Raw genomic sequence first — 24,907 nt, 5'->3', positions numbered from 1 at the left:
CGAATTTGATAGCGCCCAGTTCCTCTTATGCGAACCATCCTTTTGAAAAACTACACCCCCCATGATCGCGACAAATCGTAGCCTACGTTAAAAGAGTCAAAGAGTTTAGGGATTGTAGTTCATCCGCTAATCCAGAATACTAAAAAGAATAGGCGTAATAACCAAAATGAACTACAATTTCCAAGCTACCAAGCGACGTTGTTATAGTCATCGTCTTTCTCGACGCGAGAGAGGGCATCGGTGACTCTTGGATGTTGTTAAATTCCGCGATAGATACACCGCTAGTAAATAAAAAAAACAACTTTAACTGTAATGGTTGTGCTTTTAATAAGATGGAGGTAATCGAGACAATTGTGATTCAAAACTCCGAAGTGGAAGGAAAGGAAACGGTCGTGTCCAGTGTGGATACGGATAAAACAAAAGCAGGTTAGTACTCAGCAGGAACGTTTCCAGGATTTTTTTTTTTCTTTTTTTGTATGGGGCGGGGTGGAGAATGAGAATGGGGGGGGCAAGAACAACAACAACCTGGTTTATTGCATTAAAAGTAGCACTGCACAAAATTTGTATTCAATAAAAACTGCTTTGCAATGTAGCTAAATATGCATTTACACACCCTTTCAGTTAAGTAAAAGTTAAGCATACAAAGTACCTACAATAAAAGTACTTGATGTAGTAGTTAATACAAAATCATATACATTATTTTATGGTTGGTTTTATTAGTATTATTATTGGAATAGTTTTATTTATATTTTTAAACTTAATATGTGACTATAGCTTTAAAATATAGATCAAGAACAAGATATGCATCCAAAATATAGTGCAGTATTGGAAAATACCATAACGCAGAAAAACGTAATTGTAGTTGTATTGCAGTTGTAGTTCTACTCATGATGTTCAGCATTTTAAGAAAAACTGTACTGTAGACCAAGGCATTGTCTTTAATAACTCAATCTGATCATCTACCTTTTTTCACTCCTAGAATTTATCTGGACAGTTCAGGCTACATGGCATCTAGTCAATACCCGGCTTGAAATGGATCAGGCCTTTGACCAGCCAGTGTGCAAGAAAAAGAAACTCTGGGAAATGGTTGCAGAGAAGGTCAATGCCAAATTGAGGGAGTCAGAGGTCACTGATGTCACTGTGAAGGCGTACGAATGTGATCTCAAGTGGAGAAACATGCTGGCCACATACAGAAAAAACGCAGAGAGGGCCAAGAGGTTGGGAGTGACCAGCGTCCACTGGGAGTTCTTCAAAGCTATGCACGAAGTCCTGGGTAAGAGCAGGGAGGAGATCGAAGCCCAGCGCAGGGCCAAACTCAGCGGGACCAAAGTAGGAAAAGCTATAGCGAGCAAGAGGTTTACCCCTATCCTCCCTACGCCTCCTGCAACAGCTGCTCCCTGCCCCACCAGGCCTCCGCAGGATGTCCTGCAGCTGTACATGGAGCTGCAGGAGAGGAAGATGAACATGTGGGCGCAGCAGAAAGCACTGGAGGAGCGAAAAATAGAGGCCATCAACAACCTGGCCCAAGCCATCTCCAGCCTGGCTCAGAAGAACGGCACACAGACATCAAAGGATGGACATTAGGAGAGAGAAAACGCGAAATTACCAAGACCTTCCAACACTGCATGAGAAGAACAGCTCGTTTGCAATGTCTAATGTTTGTAGACTTTTTCACATTTTTACCGTTACAGTTTACAGAGTAGCTTGGATTAGCAGGTGTACAGTATGAGGCCAGACTCACCTTTAACACAGCAGGCAGATTACAGTTCTCTTTAAACCTGTCTCTTTTTTCCTCCTGGTGCTCAAAATAATGTAAGAATCTTTTATTTTTATACCAAAATAGAAAACTTGGATGAAGTTGAAGAGTACACACAAATGGGGCATCCACCCCCATCTGTCAAAGAACTGTACGAAAATAAACTGTACGTAAATAAAGTAACCATTGCCGGGCCAAAAGCAGTCAAATACAATACAGATTTCAGTAATGGGATTAATGAAGATACTGGTATAAATGTTAAAGTATTAATAAGATACTCTTTGTTTATAACTCTGTCTCTGTTGTGTATTTTTTACGCTGAAAGCTTCCTGCAAATCTTTCCAGCACATATAGTTATTTAGTTTTAAAACAAATTATTAGCATAAGTAGCAATAATGCAGTGTGACAGGGCTAACCACTGAGCATTAGCACAGAAACAGGCTCTGACTATTACCTTAGAGAATGGTACAAAAAATACTGGAAGTTACCACCGTGCATCTTCTTATTACTACTCTAATATGACAACTTGCTCAAGCTAGAGGTGAAATATGCAGGGGGAGAAGACCTAAACACCTCATAGGTGACTGAGTGTGTGAGACTGCAAGGGCTCTAATTGAAGAAAGTAGAAATGGGACCGCTTTGCGACATATAATGTGACGATACTTTCATGACAGAACACATTTCATGCTATTGTGGTTTCTAAACTTTAAATTTAGGCTCTTTTTTAGGTCTTCCTGTCTACCAGGTGCCTGATTTGAACACAGAGAAGAATTTACTTAGAACTAACTTTGTCAAGGATTAAGAGTAATCTTCTTTCAGCTGCTCCTTTATTCACAAAGGGTCACCGCAGTAGATCCACATATTTGACTTGCTAGATTTTTACACGCGGTGCCATTCCTTTTTTTCCCCGCCTGTCCCATTTGGTTCTTTTGCCATCAGAATTATTGTCTAAAGGCAAAGAAAGATGCCCAACAGATTTACTTTACCAAATGGACCATCCCGGCCTTGCCGTATCAGTCTATTTGATTCGCGGTGACAGTCCTGACACGCCTTCCTCCCAATCTTGGACTATAGATCTTTTGTGTGTTAGGAAAATGCATTAACACCACACTATGGAGATGATTAAATTAAAAAAAAGCTAAACTCTTGATGAATGAATTCTGTGTAATATAAAGTGTCATTCATTTAAATTAATGAAAAGTTGGTTTGTTGTCATATTAAGGTTGCCAGCTACCGCCATCCCTGTTAGGTTATGCTTTTGGGTTTCCCTTAGTAACTGTTTTTAATGCATACACTACAGCGTGTATTAAAAAAATATATAAACATTGGTGTCACCTTCTGGTTAGTGAAGAGCTCGACAAGTTGTTACCTAATGAGCACATCTTGGATGATCTTCTTTCGACTCTTAATATTGACAGTGATTTACATAATAAATTTAATGCTGTGTTCAATTTAACCTGGAATGTGTTTACTGAAGTCTCAGAGCGAGGGAGGCCCATTTTCCCACAGAGATCCCTTCACCGCTCTCACTCTATGACCTCAGGGAAACCTTTGCTGTTGGTTTTTAGGGATTCAGTCACTACCTTCAAATGTTAATGAATGCAACATGCCAGGATCACGAGCACAACTGAAGTTTATTAACAAATTGAAATGTTCACGCGTTTCCATGATTAAAGCTTTTAAACAGAAAATCTGTAATGGAGTCACGTCTGCATACACCCTCGTCATCCGCCTCCCCCTCTTCATCTTGGGGTGTGGCTTCCTCCTTCTCTCCTTGAACCGCCTGTCCTAGGTCCAGAAACACATTATGCAACACACAGGCAGTCAGCACAACAGCTCTGGCTCGGTCATAGTTTCCAATATCCAGATACGTGAGCCTCCGAAACCTGGCTCTCAGATCGGCAATGGCCTGATCTAGGATCTGAAAATGCTCCTCCAGCGTCTTGTTAAAGAGCGCCTCTCTTGGTCCGTGACTTCCTGTGTACGGGGTAAAAATCTGATCAGTAAGTGGGTAGCCAGCTCTGGCCACAAGGCAGGAGCTGGAAGGCATTAGGTCAGGGTTCTGTTTGAGTTTGTCTCTTAGAGCACGACCTCTGTCCACATGAGATCCTTTACTGATTCTGCAGTGCAAGAACCGGCCTCTAATGTCACACACAAGCTCAAGGTTTAACCAAGAGTCAGGAGGGGCCTCCATCTTCATTCTCTTCACCTCAGGTATGGTGCTCTCCACATCATGTTTCCCTATAGGCAGGCGAATAGGGATCCGGGTGTGTCCCAACACTCCCAGAACCTGAGGAACACCTTGTCCTCCTTCTACTTCCTTTTTTCCAATTAGATTGGAGAATGGGAAAAGTGCCTCTACAGCCTCTTTCCCTGAAGAACAGAGAGAAAATATTATCATCATCATAATTTGCCCACATATGATTAATGACCCAACAAATTAACACACCAGCTGGCCATTTGATGTGCCTCTCTTCCAGCATGTTTATGCGCTGGCAGAAAGAGAAGAAGATCCTGTGGATGTTTCCCTTCTCCAGCTGGAAGCGGCGAGACACAGTGCGGTAACTGACTCGCTCGGACAGCAGTGTGAGAGACAGGAGGACAGTGTGGGACATTGATAAGCGAGCCCGTCCAGCCATTCGTGTCCTTGATTTGGAGCTTTGAAGTAGGTCTGAAATGTACTGGTGAAACACAGAGACACAAACAAAATACAACAGTATTTAATAGGCATGTATCCACTTTATTCTCCTTCCGGATCATGCAGAGTTTCTGGTTTTCTACTGGGATGCCAGCCACATCTCAAAGAAAAAGATGCATTTTCCACTTTTTTTGGTGAGATAAAACAAATGAATCCAGCAAAAAGTTATAAGATTATGGAGTAATGACAAACATATGAAATGCAGAGCTTATAATTTGATTAAAGGCATTGTTATACATGATTGGTACACTTTAGAAATTACTTAGTTTATCTCATATTCAGGTTCAAATTCTTTTTAATTGACTTTTGAATATCATGTTAAATTTGAGTTTGAAAATTAAAAAAACTGGCCAAAAATTGTCACTATTGTTTTTAATAGTAGTTGAAAACTGTAAAAGCTTTCTCAGAGGAAAACTAAAGCCACAAAACTACCTTGATCGCTGGATTATCCACAGTATCAACCTGCTCCTGGGACTCTGCAGCCTCCTCCTCTTTCTCTTCCTCCTGCTCGGACGGACTGGATGTTGTTGCTGTGTGTAAAACTTGGGGCCCCACCTGATTCTGTAGTAACTGTACGTAAATAGTATTGGTAAGAGGAGGACGACGATGGGACTGCTTTTCCAGTTTTGCCAGGAGCTGTGACTCCAGGATCTCTTCCACCGCCTGGTCCAGCCTGTGCTCCAGCTCGCCCGCAGACAGAGGCTGCCACTCCCGCTCCACCATGTCCAGCACGGCCCTGCCTGCCGATAAAACACATTCACTGACATCCATTTTTTTAAATACCGGCGATAGAGAAACAAGATGCTTTCAGAGCATGGAAGCCAAGAAGAGGTCACCGGTCCTTTCAAGCAGTTGCAAGCCCATTCTGTTGTTAGCACTATGCTAATCTAGCCCGCTGGCTAGCTAGCTAATGTTTGCTGCTTTCAGGGAATGTCGGAATTTTGGCAGACTCACTGAGACGTTGAAAGACAGTGACCGTATGAGCACACTAAAGTTTTTCTTCATCATTATAAACAGAAGTGTAAATGGTACACAGACAATAAAATAAATAAATCAAACAGTGAGCAATACAGAGACAGAACAAGGACAAAATAAGTCACATTACGTTAAGTGGAAAAAAAATTCAAAAACTGATTTGAGAGATTGCCAAGCAGCCTTTCTAATACCGTACTTATTAGAAAGTTCATTAATCAAAAAATCTATTATTTTACTAGTGTAACTTTAAAAGCTGTTAATTTGTATTTACAATATGAACAAAATAAATATTATACACATTTGGTTTTGGACTGCAATATGAAAAATATCTTTTGAGAAATTTTCAAACATTTTCACAAATTAGTGTTTGTATTAGTTTGTACAGAGATGTTTCTGATGTCAGTGCTCTGGCAAAGTTGAAATGTTGATAGAGTTATCACTTTTTTTGTCTTGATTTATTTACCTCTTGAAAGTAGACCCAGCATATTTAATTACAGTCACATATTGTTTTGTTCATTTGAATACTGTGTTAAAGAAATATGTCTCAGAAAGTTAAAGGTGAAAATAAACAAGAATGGTCAAATCTATTTTTAAGTCAACAAGAAGATTTTCCTAAAAGGAGGTTATTTACACCACAGGCAATAAAAAGTCCCAACTTCTTCTGTTATCGTCACTATTTTGGTTGTTTCAGTCCAATTTTGATGCTTTCCAGTGAAGGAGATAGTAAATAGAAAAGAGCCAGAACATTATATAACAGAAAACCAAAAGATTGATATCCACAATTATAGCAGTAATTAAAAGACAGGATAAATAAGAGACTGCACTTCGCAGTTTAGTGGTTTAGATTTTTAGACGAAGCAATGCCCAGTTCTGGGTCCTACTATCATTCAGAGTAAACAACACATATCCTGCCAAATTACATTCTGGCTGAATAAAGTTCCTTATTAGTTAGAAAGCCAATTTAATACACACCAGTAGAACCTGCCCAGTGCTGGATGACGCCAGATTAGGCAAGACGTTGGTCCTTAAAAAAAAAAAAAAAACAGAAACAGTGCTACATAATGTATAACACAAAAAATGAGCTTGGCACATAAAGTAAGTCCTTTGTTGTAACAGCGCTTCTTGGCAATAAATCTTATACCATCGGACAGCCTGCTTATTTCCTCTTTAATCAGGGGTGGGGAACTCCAGGCCTCAAAATCTAGTGTCTTGGTTTTAGATATCACCCTTGGTCAACACACCTGAATCAAAGGACTAGTTCATTAGCAGGGCTCCGGAGAACTTCAAGACATGTTGAGGAGGAATTTAGCCATTTAAATCAGCTGTGTTGGATCAAAGACATCTAAAACCTGCAGGACACGGGTCCTTGAGTTCTCCCACCCCTGCCTTAAATAGTGCCACATTTGTAAGGAAAATCCATTTGTGGATTTGATGAATTGCTGCATAATTCATCAAATCACACTTCTAAAGCTGGCTTCAACAGATTTCAATGTTAAAATTCACAGATTTACAGCCTGGCTCAAAAATGGCTTTTGGCTCCTATGGATAGTTTCGTCATTCATAACAGCTTTACAATCTGTGTGTTTAGATAAGTCATCCACTTGTCAGATTTCCCGAAATATTATTTTCTGTGCGGTACAGACCTAAGTAGCTTGTGGTGTTTTAACAGCAGCTGCTAAAACACCAACATCGTGGCTTCATCAAGGCCAGAGTGGCTGTGGGCAACATTTTACACCGTCTATGTTCAAAGATCACTTTAAATTGTACAAACACACAACAGTACACACATGTGAAAAACAATTCTTTTAATGTTAAACCAGTTACAAGTGCAACTTTGATCATCACATCCCACTGTTTAACAGCCTCAATCTTCAAATATGCTTTTAAATGTAATATTAAACAGCGTCTTTTCCCACACCCACCAGGCCATTACATCTTCTTCCTGTAATAACAGACTTTTTTTTTTTTTTTGTAATTATTATTAAGTTTCTAGATCATGAGACCCAGTGTTACACCATAATGTGACGTTTTGATGTGCAGAAGTGTTTATTTCTAATACAATTTTATTTTTATTTTTTGAAAATAATACGCATTATGGTATTAACAGTGTAAAATACAGCACAAACTGCAGCATGACATAAATGAGCTATGGTTCCGGGATAAATGGGAGGCAAAATAAGCAGCCAGGCACAGCTCATAATTTAACCACGACATGTCACCTCTTCACTTCAGACTGTCAAGCAAGTCACAGGTTACAACCAATCGTTGCTGAGGAAAGGTGAAGAGGTCTCCATCAATGTTAAGAAGGGAAAAGTAAAGAATAATCGCCACAACTTGAATTTTGATTGCTGCTATGCCTGAAGACGTGTACTGAAGATCCAAATGAGTCATTCAGTCTCAGTAACTTAGATATTCACAAACTCCGAGCTATTGCAGCAACACATATCCAAACCACCCCCCAAAAAAGTTAATCCTAGTAATATTTTAATAAAGAAACACAAACATAAAAACCTAAAAATGCGACACCTTGTCAAATCCCACTCTGAAGCCAGCAAATTAAAGAACACAAGTAAGGCAGCATCAGCCTTACTCCAAATAAAGACTAGAATTCATTAAATACGAGGTACAATTATTCATGTTCAGCCTTTACCAACCCCGTGGATGACTGACAGTGTCGTGACAAGTCCGTCAGGTATCTCTGTGGGGTCTTTTGTGTAATTATCAATTTATCTAGCATGCGTTCGCCGATTTCAGGACAAAATGAACCACTTCGAAGCACCCTCACATTTACACCAAGGGGGAATCCGCGTTTGAAATTGTTTACGCCCAGCTGAAGATCAGTCGTCGGCAAGGCAAAACTTCACCCGCTGAGGCATCACTTCCCAAAAATTCAACCCCTCCCTTCGACCCCCTGTGCGTCCCTCTCGTTTCCCCCGCCTCTGAGCTCACTGTACAGCCTGCTCGTTGGCTGTGCTGCCTGAATCCTGGGGCTTCATGACGTCGGGGAGCTCAGGGGGAGTGGAGAAGGGCTCAATCCTCAGCTGCTCAAAGGAATCATCTGGGAGAACGACAGAAAGTTAAAACACAGAGAGAGACAAAAGAGACATTAAATTCTGGAAAGACATCAAAGTAACATGAAAGGAGATCCAAAGAAATGAATAATTTTGTATCCAGGGGGACCTGAATTTTAAAATAACAGTTTTTAAAATGCCAAAAAGTCACAAAGTGTTTGTTTTGGACAACTAGACCAATGTTGAACACTGAATAAGTTAAAAAGTATTTTGCTTCCTCCACTGGAAAAAAAAAACTCTTTGAAAAGCTCTGGCAATCTTTTCTGGCAACATTCCCATTTTTCCTGTTTTCACTTGTATTTTAAGACCATCTCCCGGCAGTCTGTTTCTCTCAGGAAACTCCCAAACCTGCACGACTCTTAAACTTTACCATGAATAACTGGAATACACAGATCAGTACGTTTTGTACGTTCAGCCAACTTTGCCCAATTTGCCAGATTGTCTATGAAATGCACACACAGTACACACTCCAAATATAATTTCAACCCATCTGGCGGCACAAACTGGCAACCCGATTCAAAGGATGTGCCTTGCCAATCTCTACACAGACACCACAGCTGAGTTCTAAATAAATTACCTCTTTTTACCATTTCATCTTTCTTTACTACAAAGACGCAGTAAAATCGCAAGACATAAACAATGATGAGTTCAGCCACATATATACCCATTTCAGTGTGTGTGACACAGGGCGATGGACTTTGCTAAGTTGGACACATTTACCAAACCGAGCTTCCAGAGTTAATAACACATAATCAAAAACTTGTAAAAATATAAACGCCTCTTTCCAACTGTAGACAACAAGTTGCAACAATTTTCTTTAAAAGCTGGACAATTTAACAGGAGTGGTTATAGCTCACATTTGGCTTGAAAGAGGATAACATATTACAATAACTTACAGTTCAAACAGCAAACTATGACTAGCTTTGCTTACCCATTAGTTGTGGTGGGAACATATCCTATTTAACGTTATTTAGGAAAGTACTTAAAGCCTTTACATGCTGGGCGTGAAAAATCCTTGCGAGCATTTTGGTGCAGCCATTCCCACCGACTGCGTAATTTTATAGTACTAATTTTTTGGGATCAAGCTCAATTTTTAATCATGTGAATGATTGGCGTCACCAATCAGACCACTGCAATTACCAACAAGTGTGCTTGTAGCTCCAAATGTACACCGATACTGAATACACAAATAGTAACATAATACAATTTCAGCTCAGACACAGCTAAACGCCGTTAGTCGGCTCTCTGAAATGATTTCTTTGCCTCCTCAGATGTGGTCCCAACTCTGCCAACAAGGGTTCAAACTGCCCCACTGACATCGTGATACAGCTTCAACTCCTGTACCAAACCATGAAATTCTGCCTTCTTATCGGAACTGGACAAACCTGGAATCTCCGGTTCTTCATTTTCTTGTTTAAAAACAGCAGAACCAGCTCATCTTTGCTTGATGCAGACTCATTTTTTTTTAGTAGTACATTCTTTTGAGGACAATTTTTTCACAAAAAGCAACATTTTGGATATGTGCATGTACGTTAAACCAGCGGTCCCCAACCTTTTTTGCGCCACGGACCGGTTTATGTTCGACAATCTTTTCACGAGCCGCCCTTTAAGGTGTCGCGGATAAATACAACAAAATAAAACCAGTACCGGTACCAATAAAAAAAAAAAATAAAAAATGAAGATTTATTCATAACACACGAGAAAAGACCCAGGGAAACCGAGTTAACTATAAAAAAAATAACGTTAAAAAACCCTGAAAACCACAAATTTCACACCCAAGCATCAACTTGCGGTATGATACCAAACGACTCACGGTCTGTGGCCTGATATATATGCTACAACAGAACTACAAACTCCCAGATTTTGAAACTTAAATGTTGGTAGGTATGTTTTTGGAACTTTAGAGATAATTTGGATTGTATAGCGCATCGATGTGACAAGTTGCTTAGTGTAAACCAGAATCCAGAATGTAGAATTTGGCTGTTATCTTTTTTTCCCTAAACCTGAGTTCAGATCAAGCAAATAAGCTCACAGTAAAATCTAGTATTGAGGTGGGTTAGAAGATGAACTACTCACCGCTCAGACGAAACGCTAATCCCACCGTGGCCGGGGCCTGAGGCCGGGCTGTCTGATTTGTGAAGCCGCAGTTTCCAAGAGTTTGACTGTCATTAAGCAGCACGTCATCCTGAAGAAGAAAGAGTTAAAAGAAGCAGACATCTTCAGAGATTTGCAGGATCAAGTTTGCAGGACAGACTGTTTTGTAACAAAGCGAAAATGGCGAGGCCTTGTTCTCTGATGTGAAGACTGCTTGTACTCAACAAAAAGCCAAAGTTTGAGGAAAGGAAAAAAAGGAAGCCCAATGATGTGTTCAGCTAGAACCTGAACCAAAGTGAAACTTTTTTTTTGTTTTTGAATGAAAGATTAGACTTTCCTGACAAACTGAAATGGAGGACAAGCTTTTTGTAATTGACATTGACTCAACTTCACTTTTACATTGAGAGGGGAAGGGGGGGGGGGGGGGGCTTGAGGAAATGTAGGACTTCCTTCTAATTTCTGAAAATATGTTACTGTCACTTGATTTTAGTTATAAATGATAAGTTTGCTCCTGTCCGCTGACTGCTAGGGCTAAACATTCAGGGGAGACTTCAAGTAACAAAAGAAAGCTTTCATTCACGTTTTGTGAGAACAGCTTTGTCAAGTGAATAAAGGACAGGTATTAGAGCTCCAGCTATTATTTTGATTAACAATCTTTTTTTGAGACATTGCTTAGAGCATAAAATTGTAAGGTTAAAAAAATACTATTAACAAGGGTTCCAGGTAATTTATTTCACCTTATAAAGCCTCTGATCTTCAGGTGGCCTCTTTAAAATGCCCTCCACGATGCGCTTCAGTTCGTAGACTGTGGTTGACTCTTTGGCATCTGTGAAGATGGTCGTCTTGTGACGTCGGATCATTAGAAACACATCCTGCAGTGAGATGAAGTGACAGGAGAAAATCAGATAGTGATGATAGTGATAAACACTGTAACCCTGATTCTCAGAAACACACGTCCTGTCTTACTGAATTAAGCTCAATTCTGTTTTCTGAGCATTTATATCAGATACTGCTCATCTCTGTTGAGCCTACAGAACGTATCCAGTGCCATCACCAGATAGATTTATCACGTGAGAAAAAGCTGGTTAAAGTTTGAGCAAAACAAACAGACGGTAGATGGGCGTTTATAAACTGAAACAGTCTCTGCTTAACCAGGTTATTCTGTGTGGGAACACTTTGGTAACTTTATGAGTAAGCCAAGTCACTTCTCTACACCTCACGTTTTAAATAGCCGCAGTGACACATAGCTTAGCTAAGGCAGTTTTAACCAAAGCTTCAGCCATCTGTTAACGCCAGCTGTAGCGGCTTCCTCGATCAACTGTTTTCACAGACTTGAACTATAAAGTTGACAGTTTGTGTTTCAACTCCTCTAACTTTTAAAACAAGCCCCGCTCACGCTAAACAACCTTTTTTTTTTTATCTAAGTTACATACATGGCAGCGTTAGCTGATAACTTTAGCCAGTTAGCTTTTGTGCGGCTAGATGGCTATTTGAGCCACAAAAATTTGGATGATTTATCTCGAACAACAGTCAGTTCGTTCACATTGATCGGACCCCACTGTGCTTAACTTGCTATCAACTTGAAGAGTATAGCGCAACGAGCCACCATGAGCTACTGTATTGACTAACGCAGGAGAAGCTAGCCAATGCTAGCAAAGGTTAGCTAAACAAAGACATTCGTCTCTGAGTGATCGCTTTGTGACCAGCTTAGCTGCTCAAATCAGGCATTTTACCGCTCTGGGGAGGGTTTGCCGGCTGACCTAAAGTCGGTTTTTCGTAGTCAACAGGCCACTATATTCTGTATGTGTTTTCCTCACTCACCATTTCTTGCGGTTGGCTGCACACAGTGGGGAGAAAAACTGCACTGCACAACGACAACTATGAGCTCAGAGCAGCATCAGACAGCCACCGCTTTAACTCCACCATCCACCAGCTGAGGGCAGCGCGCACAGCGCCGTCACTCTGTGCATGCACAAACTAATGCAACAGGAGAATATCTGTCTGAATGTCTTATTTCTCTTCATAACTGCTTAAATTATCAGAGTTAATCGGAGCTCCCGTTTTATAAAGGATTGCACCACGTTTTTTCTCCACACACTGAGACGTTTTGTTTTGCAAAAGTCAACACGTGAGCATGAATACTGAAACTCTGGGCTTAAATAAATGTGGACAATTAAAATTTAAAATAAAACAATGCTTTTGTTAATTCACAAAAAATCAGAAATTTCCATAGTAAGTGGGGCGAAACAGGAACTCTGTCATTTAACGGTTTATCTGTTACTTAATTACTTTGGTGTAGTATGAATGGGTGAGGTCCTTATCAGCATGAAAAGTTGTAAATCTTATAAAAGCACGGTTAAAAGCTTAAAATGAGTGGCCTGCTTGAATATTGTTCAAAGCTAACCTGTGGGCCGGGTTGGAGTCATTGCTGGCCAGATTTTGGTCCCCGGGCCTTGAGTTTGATACCCCTGCCATCGATGGTTAGCAGACAGATTAGTAGATGATTTTACAGCTGATAGTTTTAGCAGTCACTAGAGTTAAAAATACTGTTTTTAGCAGATGGGAATAGTGTTCAAATACAAAATTAATTTTATAAGTGCAAAGATTGTGTGTGTGTTTATCTATAAAATATTTATAATTATTCTGGATATTTATAAATGAACTCATCTATTTTGTTGAGATCTGGGGTAGGTCAAGGAAATCTTAATTTTTTTTCAGATTTTTTCTGATCTCGCAAGAAGCTTCCTCCTTTTGGATTCAACACAAGTAAAGTTTTGTAACATCGACACCTTTTAAACTGTTTCATCACGCCTTCCTTCCCTCAGAGATGAGTGGGATGACTGACCTGACAACAGCTGAGGTTTGGTTTTCTGTCTTGACCCTCAGGAGTCAGCAGTGTCTAAAAACAGTGCGACAGAAAAACACACACTTCTCTTTACTGTAAAATAAGAATAGCAGAAGTGAGTTGTAGGCTCGTCAACTGATTCTTGGAAAACTTGTAAATCAGCTGTTTGTGAAATTATTGTTAAAAAAAAAAAGTTTTACTTTGTTTTTTTCCAGTCTGGGTCCTCTTACTCCAACAGTCTGAAGACATGCATCGGGTAACTGGCGAGTCTAAATTGGCTGTAGGTGAGATTGTAAGTATGAATGGTTGTCCGTCTCTCTGTGTTATCATGTGATAGGCTGGCAACCAGGGTGTACCCCTCTCTCACCTTAAGGTAGCTGAGTTGGCCTCAAGAACCCCCAGATTGGATAAGAATAACATGGATAGTCAATAAACAAAAACTATTCACTAGTGATTAAAAATGATATTTAAATAAAGTTTATTGGCATCTTTTACCTTTTTACAAACAGAAAACATCAACGATCAGCAGCCTAAACCTTACCAGTGGAGGTGGCTGAACTGCTTGAAGTCATAAAAATAATAATGCTATACTGATCAGTCTCCTATGGCTCAGAAAACTGTCTCGCCTTCCTAACCTACATTTAGCTTGTTCCAGTCTCAACACTGCAGACATGCTGCTATATATTTTAAGCAAGACATTTTGCTGCAGTGCTACAGCAAAAAACTGAATTAAAATACTACATCCAAAAATACTTGCGAATGAAAAATAGGTGGAGCATCTCAGTGTATCACAGACAAAGTGGAAAATGCTGTCGAAATGCACAGCTTCATCAACAAATCCTCTCCACAGAACTCAGTACTAGAACATCCCGGTCCACTCATCAGGGTTTCCACCAGAACGAATACCTCCAGGACTGAACACGTTCTTCTTCCCTGGTTTGCTGCTAAAGCAGCTCCAGTTTGTTTCCAATTAAGTGACCTGAAAATAAAACTGAGACAAGTTGAACATCACTGTTAAGTCAGTTTAAAACAACACAGTGTAGTGTCACCAAAACTGGCATAATATTTTAAGACGTCTCACTGCTGGATTTGAAGTCGTTCAACTGATTTCTGATGCTTGTTAAAAGAACACCTCAATAATCTAACCGAGAGAAAATATAAACCTGAACAATTGCTATAGAAACAGTAATTCCCTAATCCCAGTGATATATTCCACAAATGCCCCATATGCTTCACACAGTTCCAAACAACAGTAAAATACAGAATATTATATTACAGTGTGGTGCACAACTCCACATAAAACTCACCGAATAAACTTCTATCTAACCACAAAGGCACTCTCTCGGATCTTGGAAAGTGGAAACTGTGAAAAAATGGATTACACAGAAAGTCATTTTACTTTACCTGTAAGATTTATTAAAGATTTATTAGAACTCAAATTTTAAAACCTATACTTACATCCAGTTCTCTGGGGAATTGAACAGGCTCTAGTCCCTTACAGCAGAGCACTGAGAAAGGCCTCTCCTTGGTCTCTGAATGCTCTTTGAAGCACAGACTGAACACTTTGGCAGGCAGGTAAACATCCCAGTCAGCTGCATGCTCCTCTATTAGATCGTTCACCATCCTGTTTGATTAGGAACATTACAGCACTGAGATGTTACTATGATGACAGAACATCCAGGTATTATGCGCCGATTGTTTGTAATAACAGTTTGGTCCATAGGTGCCAGATATTTTATATTTTTGGTGTTATTTATTCCCTTTTATCTCATTGAGAAAAAAAAACATAAATACTATTATAAAAGACAACTACATCATCAGCAGAAAATTGTTGTTCAAATATTCCTTTAGCTCCTAACAAAACAAGTACTGAGAATCCACAGAGAGTTCAAAATTGTCCAGACTCTTTCAGCTCCAATAAAATGAGCGTGACCGCTGTTTCAATAAAGTTTCATGTCCAGACATCCAAAAGTAAAGAAGAGCTAATTTCCATCTGAAGTTGACAAAATTCTCACTTTAGTATATTTTTTGACAAAAAAGAAAAAAGTAGAGCTCGGCTATAACTTTCGATGTTAAGGTAGATGGAAAAAATAACAGCAGCTTTGGGATACTTGACATATGCTTTACTACCAGGTGGTTAGTTATGGTCGAGCTGATAGAAACACATTAGCACAGATCTGGATAAAACTATTCTCAATAAAAGTTCACGTTGAGGGTCTCCCACTATCATCTGGTAGGAAGAAGATGATGAAAACGGACTATATTTCAGAGATGATCCATCAACAACACAATGCATTAAAACATGTTCCTGTGTGGTTTGAATGACTCACTATGAATAATCCTGTTACATCACCACTTAACAAACAGATACTGATGTTTGCCTGATTTATTGGTGCATGCACAGTTATAACTGCCCTAAAAGCACGAATGCATCTAAAACTATTCACTGCAAAACCAATATGGTAACAGAAAACTTCAGAGACTTTAACATTCGTGATATTATTAATAACCTAAGTGTTTTAATCCTGTGTTAAAAGCTACAAGTTTTCACCTGCAACAACAAGAGAATGAACTTTGTAGGTCATCCAAATGACAAAATGTATTTTGGTAAAATTAATCAAATCTGGAAAAGGACCAAAGGAAACAAAACTACAGGTATAAAGGCATAACAAGACTATAAAATGTCACAAAAAACAAATATTAGCACACCCTGGCTTTTTACAGACCTGTCTATCAGCTGTGGTGTGATCATATCTGCGATGCCCGTCTGCTGATGATAGACCACAAGAGCAACAGCAACCTTCAGCTGGTCTTTCAGTTCTCGGTTGATCTGTCATCGGGAAGACAGTCACACAGTATACAGTTGTATGAAACTGGACAATGAGGACACACTATAACATTAGTTTATAACAAAAAAAAAGTATCATGCATTATATTATGAGCTGGAAGACACAAAGGGCTTTTTCAGCTGGTGGTAACTCATTTCCAGTATAACATGTTATACTGGACAATTCAGAGTATATGTTTAATTTAACAAAAACAAAACCAATATTATTTCATTAGCATTTAATTATCATAACATCTCACAGAATAGATAAAGTTTCATTCTCAGCACCATATTTTTATACTGGAACTCTAAAAAAACAACTGTATTCATGCAAGTACCACAAGACAAAACTGTTACCCATTTGGAACAAACCACAACAGTATATGTGTGAAAGAAAATAAGGAGGAGTATATTAGCTTCTCTTTATGCATTATATGATTGCCAAGTTGGTCTTGTGAAGGTTAAATATGCTCTTCTAAATTAAAAGCATGTCACTATAATAACTACACATGGGTTTAACTGCCTTGGGTTTGGTTTTCAGGCACTAATTCCAAGTCAGATTTATAAGCCACTTTAAAAAAATGCAAGTTTCTAAACTTCAACTACATTTTTGATGTTGATATGAAATCAGGTTTTGCAAAACAGTCCAGGCAGATTAATCAAGTGTGCGCGCTCACTTTGTGGACTATATCAAGAGGCAGTCTAGAGAGGATTCTCAGTGGATATCCAAAGTGCGCAATGATGTCCACGACGTTCTTTGCCACATCTGAAGGGAGGCACGCTGTCATCGGCACAGCTTCCACCCATTTGGAGTAGAAGTCGGTCACCGTCAAAATGTATTTGTGTCCGTTTACTGTTTGAGGCAGCGGTCCTCGGACATCCAGAGCAAGCCACTCCCATGGCTCCTTCACCTGCAGTCAGGACAATGCATCAGGCAGAGGGACAAAACCACCCAAAACCCTGGTTTGGATTTGGAGTAACACCTGCAGGTAATCGTACAACAGACGTACCTCTATAATGTTTTCATTGTCTTTATGCTCAGGCTGTAAAAATGACAAAAGAGGAGGTGAATTAAGTGCTCCACGATATAAAAGACAAACCTTTACAGATTAAAGGGGTGTAAGAATAATGCAGCAGAGACAATAAAAACTGTGACACAATTGTGCGCAACACTCGGTGTCCTGATACCCGTGTGGAGCCCTTGGCTAAAGCTAGTCTGGTGAATTCTGTTTAAAAATGTCCCAGTAGTGGGTGAACTGGAAATATATGAGAATAAAAGTTTCTTTTTTTGTTTATGATCCAATCAAGTGATCAGGGTTGTGGTTTTAGTGTTCATCCGTTCATCCAGTTTCAGAGAATTATTACACCCCCAGTAGACTGAAAATATTCTACTTACACTGAAATTATTATCTGGAGCCCAGTGGATACTCTGTTGATGCAGGTGGAAACACACACATAGATTAACTCGCACTAATGAAGATAAACAACAAGATAAAACATATCGGATATGCCGTAAATGCCATAAGATTAGCTAAACATAAACTCTTAAGTTATCCCAGTGATCAGTATGTATAAAATACAATTCCATTTACCTGTGGTACACAGTAATCTCCATGAAAAAAGTGTGGAAATGAATCGATCTTCATCAGTGCTTCATCAATTATAATCCTCCATTTCTCTGACGTTTTGGGATCTCTAATCATTAAAACAGAAAAAAAAAGTTAAAACATTAAGGAAACGATAATATATATCTGTACAGAAATTATTAACAAAATAAATAAAAGAACAGGAAAATTTTTAATTTATGAAGGAGAAGCACCAAAGAAACCTCTCTGGTGTTTGATTTGATTTTATCTTTTTCCAAGAGAAAACCTGTGATCGACCAGAAAGTCATCTTTGCCAACACAACAAGTCCCAAGGAGACCTTTGGTTAGGTCTGAAAACTGGTTTAGTGACCTAACCAGTGGGCAGATCTCCAATGGACCAATACAGCAAACCACCATGACTGTAAATTTGTTTTTAAATGCGTGTACAGCAGGAAAATGTCATCTTAAATGCTTTTATCAGCTTTTAAAAGAAAAAAAAACAACTTAGGTTTGACATTGTGTTATACCTGTAAACTGTACCATCCAAAACAACCTTTTTGCAAGATTACTGTGGTTTTTAGGCTTGTGCATTAAATATATATCAATTTAAAATCTGAGGCATTTGTATAATGCTAACTGCTTCTATAAAGACATTTATGAGCCACAATCTTTCAGCAGGTAGCAGCTGACAAACCAGATTGTTTTTATACCTCTGAGAGAAACTGACTAGTCAGAAGTAACATGTTTAGTCCTTTTATCCTTTTTAGTCTTTTGCTTTTCTTCTAAAACTTCTAACAAATCTTAAATGTCCCTCACTGAGCACAAAACAAATATTTTTCTCAGCAAATAAATATCAAGCATCAAAACCACGCAAAGAAAAATGCTTTGTTTTCAGAATTTATGTGCATATTTGAATGTGTAGCTTATGACTACAAGGCAGCACTTTTAAGTACACCTGTGTGAACGATAAGAAGTGCACTAAAACTAAACTCGAGACTACAAGTTGGTCAGCAATATGGCTTTCTTTCCCAAACTACACGGTCACTATATATATACAGTGGAATATAACTGAATCAATCTGTGACACCTAGAAACTATTTCTCATAACCTCATTATGGTGTGAATGTTAAAAGCTCAGCAAATATATAACAAAAAAGTTGCAGATTTAGTGAATTAAGGAGCGATGAGAACAGGAGGAAGTTGGTTTTAGAGAATAATATGGAATATGCTGCTAATATTATTTACCACAATCTAAATTTTGATCTCTAAGCTCATCCAGCCTTGTTTCCTTTATTGAACAAACACTGCAAAAATTAAACCTTTCTTCATTTTAAAATGTTATTAATAACATATAAAGCCCTACATGGCTTGGCTCCTACCTATACAGCAGATCTGCTGAGACTGAAGAGGGTCATCTGGGTCTGAAAAGGTCTTTTAACTGTTTTACGTCTTTACTTTAAAACCAGAGGTAATAATGCTTTTGAGGTTGCCACTGCTAAACCTTCCTCAGCTTATCAGGTTGGCTGAATTTTTTATGGTTGGTTTTCAGTGACGCTTCATAACTCCGCTTTTCCTTAATTGTTTGACTGTTGTTTTTGGCCCTTGGTTCTTTGAATGTGTGTATGCAGGAATGAATGTAAGACTAACTGCATGTTTGATTATGTACACTTATCCTTAATGTGTGGTTTTATTCAAACGGTTAAGCACTTTGTAAATATGCGCTTAACAAATAAACGTATTATTAATAATTAACAAGCAAATATGCCCAAGAAGCTAATGGCAGTCTTCAAACTGTAAACACTGACTTATTAGACGTATAATTAATGATTAAAGAAACTGGCTCCATAGTGTAGCTGTTCACACATTTGCCTAAAAAGTGAAAGATACCAAGGCAGAGACACAAATCCCTCATGAAGGGCATCCGTACTGTGCATACTGAAGCATTACTGCTTATTATTGATTTATGAAAAGAGGACTAGGACAGTAGAATGTCTCCTTGTGTGTAGTTACATACCCAGATGTCTCTTGGTCTGTCTGGCTGGGTTCTTTGGCCCGGACACTGTCGTCTGTTGCAGGGAGAGCTGATGTTGCAGATGCAGCCAAATCCTTCTCTGAGCTTTTAGCACCAGGTTGCTGCTTTCACAATAAAATAAACAACACGCAATGCATTTAGAAAAATGAATAACATTAAACGTTAAACAATAAAAAGCTAACTGTCTGGGTCAGCTCACCTTGTGTCGTTTACGTCTCGGGTTAATGGCAGCCTGTATCAAGGAGACAGTAACAACACCTTTATTTTTAAAAAGCCGCTGGGCTTGAGAGGTTTAAACAGAAAAACAGGAGGAGTTTCATTATGCAGCTTTAAATATTTCACAAATGTTTTATTCCTAAATGATGCCAACAATTATCTATGATACACACAGACCTTCTTTTTCTGTGTGTTGTCAGTCGGTGTAAATATGGTGGGAACCGCATCTTCCCGAAGTGTCACACTTTTGCCCGTTTTGTCAATGTACTGCTCCTCAAAGTGATTGATGCACAGAACAGAAAAGCGAGTCGGCGTCCAGTCCTTCCACTTCATGTTCAGTACCCATTTTTTAAGTTTTCGGGGGTTGTACAGGGGAAACCTGCATGCACACACAGAAAACATTTTTTTCCCCTGTGTGAAAAGTAACTCACTAAAAATCGTGTAGAGTTCAGTAAATTTTACCTGTTGACTAACTCTGTTAAAACTAATTATGATATGCTATATTTAATATAACACTCAGTATTTCCAGCGTGATATACTGAATGTAAGCTAGATAATTAAGCTTAAACAACAGAAAAACATAATAATAAGAGCATAATTTACTGTTAAAAGTCTTAATCTGGAGTATTTTTGTCTCATAGATGTAATTTAGAGGATCTTAAGTGGTCTTTTTTCTTCTTCTTTTTTCGGTTGCTGCCTTTAGGGGTTGCCACAGCAGTTCATCTGCCTCAATCTCAACCTATGCTTAGCATCCTCCTCTGTCACAGCAACCCTCTGTATGTTCTCCTTTACCAAATCCACAGCTCCATGTTAAGCATCGTTTATCCAATATATCCACTGTCCCTCCTCTGCATATGTCCAAACGTATGTCCCCCCCTCGGCCAACGCGGATGCAGCCTGTGACTCTCTCCACTCTGTGGTCAGCAGACTGCAAACACAATCAAAAAAAAAGAGGGAGAGAGAATGCAGCGCCCCTGCGGGCGGTTTATCCTTCAAGCTCGGGTCCTCTACCAGAGGCCTGGGAGCTTGAGGGTCCTGCGCAGTATCTTAGCTGTTCCCAGGACTGCGCTCTTCTGGACAGAGATCTCCGATGTTATTCCCGGGATCTGCTGGAGCCACTCGCCTAGCTTGGGAGTCACCGCACCTAGTGCTCCGATTACCACGGGGACCACTCGTTACCTTCACCCTCCACATCCTCTCGAGCTCTTCTCTGAGCCCTTGGTATTTCTCCAGCTTCTCGTGTTCCTTCTTCCTGATATTGCTGTCATTCGGAACCGCTACATCGATCACTACGGCCGTCTTCTTCTGTTTGTCTACCACCACTATGTCCGGTTGGTTAGCCACCACCATTTTGTCCGTCTGTATCTGGAAGTCCCACAGGATCTTAGCTCGGTCATTCTCCACCACCCTTGGGGGCATCTCCCATTTTGACCTCGGGACTTCCAGGTTATACTCGGCACAGATGTTCCTGTACACTATGCCGGCCACTTGGTTATGGCGTTCCATGTATGCCTTGCCTGCTAGCATCTTGCACCCTGCTGTTATGTGCTGGATTGTCTCTGGGGCATCTTTACACAGCCTGCACCTGGGGTCTTGCCTGGTGTGATAGACCCCAGCCTCTATGGATCTTGTACTCAGAGCTTGTTCTTGTGCTGCCATGATTAGTGCCTCTGTGCTGTCTTTCAGTCCAGCTTTGTCCAGCCACTGGTAGGATTTCTGGATATCAGCCACCTCCTCTATCTGCCGGTGGTACATACCGTGCAGGGGCCTGTCCTTCCATGATGGTTCCTCGTCTCCCTCCTCTTTCTTGGGTTTCTGCTGCCTGAGGTATTCACTGAGCACTCGGTCAGTTGGGGCCATCTTCCCAATGTATTCTTGGATGTTCGTTGTCTCATCCTGGACTGTGGTGCTGACACTCACCAGTCCCCGGCCCCCTTCCTTCCGCTTAGCGTACAGCCTCAGGGTGCTGGACTTGGGGTGAAACCCTCCATGCATGGTAAGGAGCTTTCTTGTCTTTATGTCAGTGGCTTCTATCTCCTCCTTTGGCCAGCCTATTACCCCAGCAGGGTACCTGATCACGGGCAGGGCGTACGTGTTGATGGCCCGGATCTTGTTCTTACCATTCAGCTGACTCCTCAGGACTTGCCTGACCCTCTGCAGGTACTTGGTGGTTGCAGCTTTCTAGCGGCCTCTTCATGGTTCCCATTTGCCTGCGGGATCCCCAGGTACTTGTAACTGTCCTCTATGTCTGCAATGTTGCCTTCTGGTAGTTCAATCCCCTCAGTTCTGACTACCTTCCCTCTCTTTGTTACCATCCGACTACACTTCTCCAGTCCGAACGACATTCCAATGTCATTGCTGTATAGCCTGGTAGTGTGGATCAGTGAATCGATGTCTCGTTCACTCTTGGCATACAGCTTGATGTCATCCATGTACAGGAGGTGGCTGACAACTGCTCCGTTCCGTAGTCGGTATCCGTAGCCAGTCTTGTTAATGATCTCACTGAGGGGGTTCAGGCCTATGCAGAACAGCAGTGGGGACAGAGCATCTCCTTGGTAGATCCCGCACTTGATGGTGACTTGTGCTATGGGCTTGGAGTTGGCCTCTAGTGTTGTACGCCACATCCCCATTGAGTTCCTGATGAAGGCTCTTAGGGTCCCATTGATCTTGTACAATTCTAGGCATTCCAGTATCCAGCTGTGGGGCATTGAGTCATAGGCCTTCTTGTAATCAATCCAGGCAGTGCACAGGTTGGTCAGTCTGGTCTTGCAGTCTCGGCTGACTGTTCTGTCTACCAGTAGCTGGTGTTTTGCGCCTCTGGTATTCTTGCCAATTCCTTTCTGTGTCCCCTCATGTATTGACCCATGTGCCTGTTCATCTTAGCCGATATGATGCCTGACAGGAGCTTCCATGTAGTACTGAGGCAGGTTATTGGTCGGTAGTTGGAGGGGACCGGTCCCTTCTTGGGGTCCTTGGGGATCAGGACCGTCCGACCTTCGGTTAGCCATTCCGGGTGTCTCTCGTTAACTAGCAGCTGGTTCATTTGTGCTGCCAGACGCTCGTGGAGTGCAGTCAGCTTCTTTAGCCAGTAGGCGTGAACCATGTCGGGCCCTGGTGCTGTCCAACTCTTCATACTGGAGACCCTTTCTTGGATATCTGCCACTGTGATGGTTACTGGACCCTGTTCAGGGAGGTCGCTTGGTCTGCCCTCAGATCCACTAGCCACTGAGCATTGCCGTTATGGGTTGCGTCCTTCTCCCATATGCTCTTCCAGTATTGCTCCGTCTCCAGCCTTGGTGGTGCTGTTCTCTTATTATTGTTCCCTTGCCACTGAGAGTACACCTTTGCTGGTTCTGTGGAGAACAGCTGGTTTATTCTCCTGCCTTCTATCTCTCTGGTGTACCTCCTCAAGCGGCTGGCCAAGGCTGTGAGTCTTTGCTTGGCAGTTTCCAAGGCCTCAGGTATGGACAGCTTGCTGTATTTCTTATGCACCTTCTTTGTCGCACCTTTCTGCAACTCCGTTAGTTGGCTAACCTCCCTCCGTGCTACTTTGATCTTGCCCTCTAGCCTCCTTCTCCATGGAGGGTACTGCCCCTTGTGGCTGTTCAACTTGTAGCCAAGCATCTCACTGATCACTGCTGCCGTATTGTAGATCAGCTTGTTAGTGTCGGTAATCGTGGTTGTAGGTATTGTCCGTAGTGCTGCATTAACATCATCTAGCAGACCTTCTGAGGGTACTTCACGTAATCTTGGTAACCGGCTACGGGGGATCCAGGTTTCAAGCTTGGCCATTGATCCTATTTTTCAGGTCAGTTCCTCTCGCACTCAACGATCCTTCTCCTATCGCACTTGGGGCTATGTACCCAATCTCGGGTGGGGGTGATGATATCTCCCCCCTGACCTGGCGTCCTGACTCCTCCTTGCCGTAGCATTTGTGTTGTACCTCGTCAATCTCTAGCTGTGAGAGCAGTCCCTTCTTTCGAATGTTGGAACACTGAGCTACTAGTTGTTTCGCCGTCATTGTGGATGTTGGGTATCGAAGAATCCATAGGTCCGTCATCCTATTCATGTAGCCCCTTCCGCCGGGGTTACTTGCGTAGTAGCATTCCAACAACGCCCTGTTTTCGTCTCTTGCCCACCGATGCCTTCTTGTTCCAGTAGCCCACTTTTCGTCAGGGTGCCCTGGTTCCTCAACACCTGACGCGGACCTTGTTGATCCGGGCGACGTCCGAGCCGGCATGCCTTCATATTTATCTGTCTCGCTCATGTCTGCGGTAGGCTCGCTTAGCATAGGGGGTCTAGCCTTAGGACCCTTACTGGATACAGACGCCCCAGGCAGGAATCGAACTTGCGATCCTCTGCTCCAAAGGCGTGTAGTCTAACCACTACGCTATCCAGCTGCTATATGTATATATATATATATATATATATATATATATATATATATATATGTATATATATATATATAGTAGTATAGATATAGTAATGAGTGAGATATATATATATAGTATATGTGTATATATGTATATATATAATATATTTATATATGATATGTGTATATATAGTATATGTATATATGTGATATATATATATATATATATAAGAGAGAGAGAGAGAGGAGAGAGAGAGAGAGAGAGAGAGAGAGAGTAGTAGAGAGAGAGAGAGAGAGAGATATAGATATAGATATATAGATGGAATCACTTCCTTAAATTTCCTTAAAGCACTGAATTTTATGCACTTTAAAAAAAATTTATCATCAGTGGCCACAGTTGTAGAATCTAAAGTATTTGCTTTTGCACACTGGGTT

The 24,907-nt window shown here is 40.7% G+C and overlaps 4 protein-coding genes across 8 annotated transcripts; 1 reads left to right on the top strand and 3 right to left on the bottom strand.

Annotated features, from left to right (window-relative positions):
- Positions 1-19: 19 nt before the first annotated feature.
- On the top strand, positions 20-3,256 carry si:dkey-66i24.7. The gene is made up of 2 exons (XM_005921802.3): positions 20-426; positions 980-3,256. Exons 1-2 carry the CDS (start codon positions 252-254, stop codon positions 1,582-1,584), a joined length of 780 nt encoding a protein of 259 aa, XP_005921864.1. The 5' UTR covers positions 20-251; the 3' UTR covers positions 1,585-3,256.
- Positions 3,257-3,371: 115 nt separating this feature from the next.
- On the bottom strand, positions 3,372-7,048 carry LOC102307090. Of its 3 annotated transcripts, XM_005921801.3 has the most exons (5): positions 6,571-7,048; positions 6,402-6,453; positions 4,887-5,194; positions 4,206-4,437; positions 3,372-4,129 (listed from the first exon to the last, which is right to left on the bottom strand). In XM_005921801.3, the coding sequence occupies exons 3-5, from the start codon at positions 5,175-5,177 to the stop codon at positions 3,411-3,413; spliced, it is 1,242 nt and encodes a 413-aa protein (XP_005921863.1). In that variant the 5' UTR covers positions 5,178-5,194; positions 6,402-6,453; positions 6,571-7,048; the 3' UTR covers positions 3,372-3,410. The 3 variants fall into 3 exon arrangements, with proteins under 3 accessions (XP_005921863.1, XP_005921862.1, XP_014188919.1); XM_005921800.2 differs by having other exon boundaries at positions 6,402-7,048; XM_014333433.2 differs by lacking the exons at positions 6,402-6,453; positions 6,571-7,048 and having other exon boundaries at positions 4,887-5,581.
- A 171-nt stretch (positions 7,049-7,219) lies between these two features.
- On the bottom strand, positions 7,220-13,553 carry elob (elongin B). Of its 2 annotated transcripts, none has more exons than XM_042220630.1 (4): positions 13,440-13,553; positions 11,332-11,466; positions 10,577-10,685; positions 7,220-8,487 (listed from the first exon to the last, which is right to left on the bottom strand). In XM_042220630.1, the coding sequence occupies exons 2-4, from the start codon at positions 11,452-11,454 to the stop codon at positions 8,375-8,377; spliced, it is 345 nt and encodes a 114-aa protein (XP_042076564.1). In that variant the 5' UTR covers positions 11,455-11,466; positions 13,440-13,553; the 3' UTR covers positions 7,220-8,374. The 2 variants fall into 2 exon arrangements, with proteins under 2 accessions (XP_042076564.1, XP_042076563.1); XM_042220629.1 differs by lacking the exon at positions 13,440-13,553 and adding an exon at positions 12,416-12,695.
- A 98-nt stretch (positions 13,554-13,651) lies between these two features.
- On the bottom strand, positions 13,652-21,031 carry zgc:153292 (uncharacterized protein LOC100003014 homolog). 2 transcript variants are annotated; one of them, XR_006054382.1, is made up of 12 exons: positions 20,278-21,031; positions 20,084-20,116; positions 19,867-19,985; positions 17,859-17,961; positions 17,663-17,695; positions 17,277-17,309; positions 16,944-17,177; positions 16,166-16,269; positions 14,898-15,063; positions 14,747-14,802; positions 13,807-14,430; positions 13,652-13,717 (listed from the first exon to the last, which is right to left on the bottom strand). XR_006054382.1 is itself a non-coding variant. In XM_042220628.1 (11 exons), the coding sequence occupies exons 1-10, from the start codon at positions 20,500-20,502 to the stop codon at positions 14,758-14,760; spliced, it is 1,095 nt and encodes a 364-aa protein (XP_042076562.1). In that variant the 5' UTR covers positions 20,503-21,031; the 3' UTR covers positions 13,652-14,418; positions 14,747-14,757. The 2 variants fall into 2 exon arrangements, 1 of the variants encoding a protein (XP_042076562.1); XM_042220628.1 differs by having other exon boundaries at positions 13,652-14,418.
- Between the last annotated feature and the right edge of the window lie 3,876 nt (positions 21,032-24,907).

The sequence above is a fragment of the Haplochromis burtoni genome, unplaced genomic scaffold, assembly GCF_018398535.1.
Source record: "Haplochromis burtoni strain Fernald_Lab_line unplaced genomic scaffold, NCSU_Asbu1 Contig_52, whole genome shotgun sequence".
Taxonomy (NCBI): Eukaryota; Metazoa; Chordata; class Actinopteri; order Cichliformes; family Cichlidae; genus Haplochromis; species Haplochromis burtoni.
The sequence above is the reverse complement of the archived record's forward strand: the minus strand, read 5'-3'. Positions and strand labels throughout refer to the sequence as shown.

Excerpts from the sequence above, each read along its gene's own strand:
- LOC102307090 (XM_014333433.2), bottom strand. The coding sequence starts at position 5,225 with ATGGATGTCAGTGAATGTGTTTTATCGGCAGGCAGGGCCGTGCTGGAC. Across the intron at positions 4,438-4,886 it reads TGGATAATCCAGCGATCAAG|TACATTTCAGACCTACTTCA; the intron begins GTAGTTTTGTGG and ends GTGTTTCACCAG. Across the intron at positions 4,130-4,205 it reads GCACATCAAATGGCCAGCTG|GGAAAGAGGCTGTAGAGGCA; the intron begins GTGTGTTAATTT and ends TCTGTTCTTCAG.
- elob (XM_042220629.1), bottom strand. Across the intron at positions 10,686-11,331 it reads AAGATCAGAGGCTTTATAAG|GATGACGTGCTGCTTAATGA; the intron begins GTGAAATAAATT and ends TTTCTTCTTCAG. Across the intron at positions 8,488-10,576 it reads ATTAGCGTTTCGTCTGAGCG|ATGATTCCTTTGAGCAGCTG; the intron begins GTGAGTAGTTCA and ends TCGTTCTCCCAG.
- zgc:153292 (XM_042220628.1), bottom strand. The coding sequence starts at position 20,502 with ATGTTTTCTGTGTGTGCATGCAGGTTTCCCCTGTACAACCCCCGAAAA. Across the intron at positions 17,962-19,866 it reads ACAGACCAAGAGACATCTGG|AGATCCCAAAACGTCAGAGA; the intron begins GTATGTAACTAC and ends TTTAATGATTAG. Across the intron at positions 17,310-17,662 it reads CTCCAGATAATAATTTCAGT|CCTGAGCATAAAGACAATGA; the intron begins GTAAGTAGAATA and ends TCATTTTTACAG.
- si:dkey-66i24.7 (XM_005921802.3), top strand. The coding sequence starts at position 252 with ATGTTGTTAAATTCCGCGATAGATACACCGCTAGTAAATAAAAAAAAC. Across the intron at positions 427-979 it reads TACGGATAAAACAAAAGCAG|AATTTATCTGGACAGTTCAG; the intron begins GTTAGTACTCAG and ends TTTCACTCCTAG.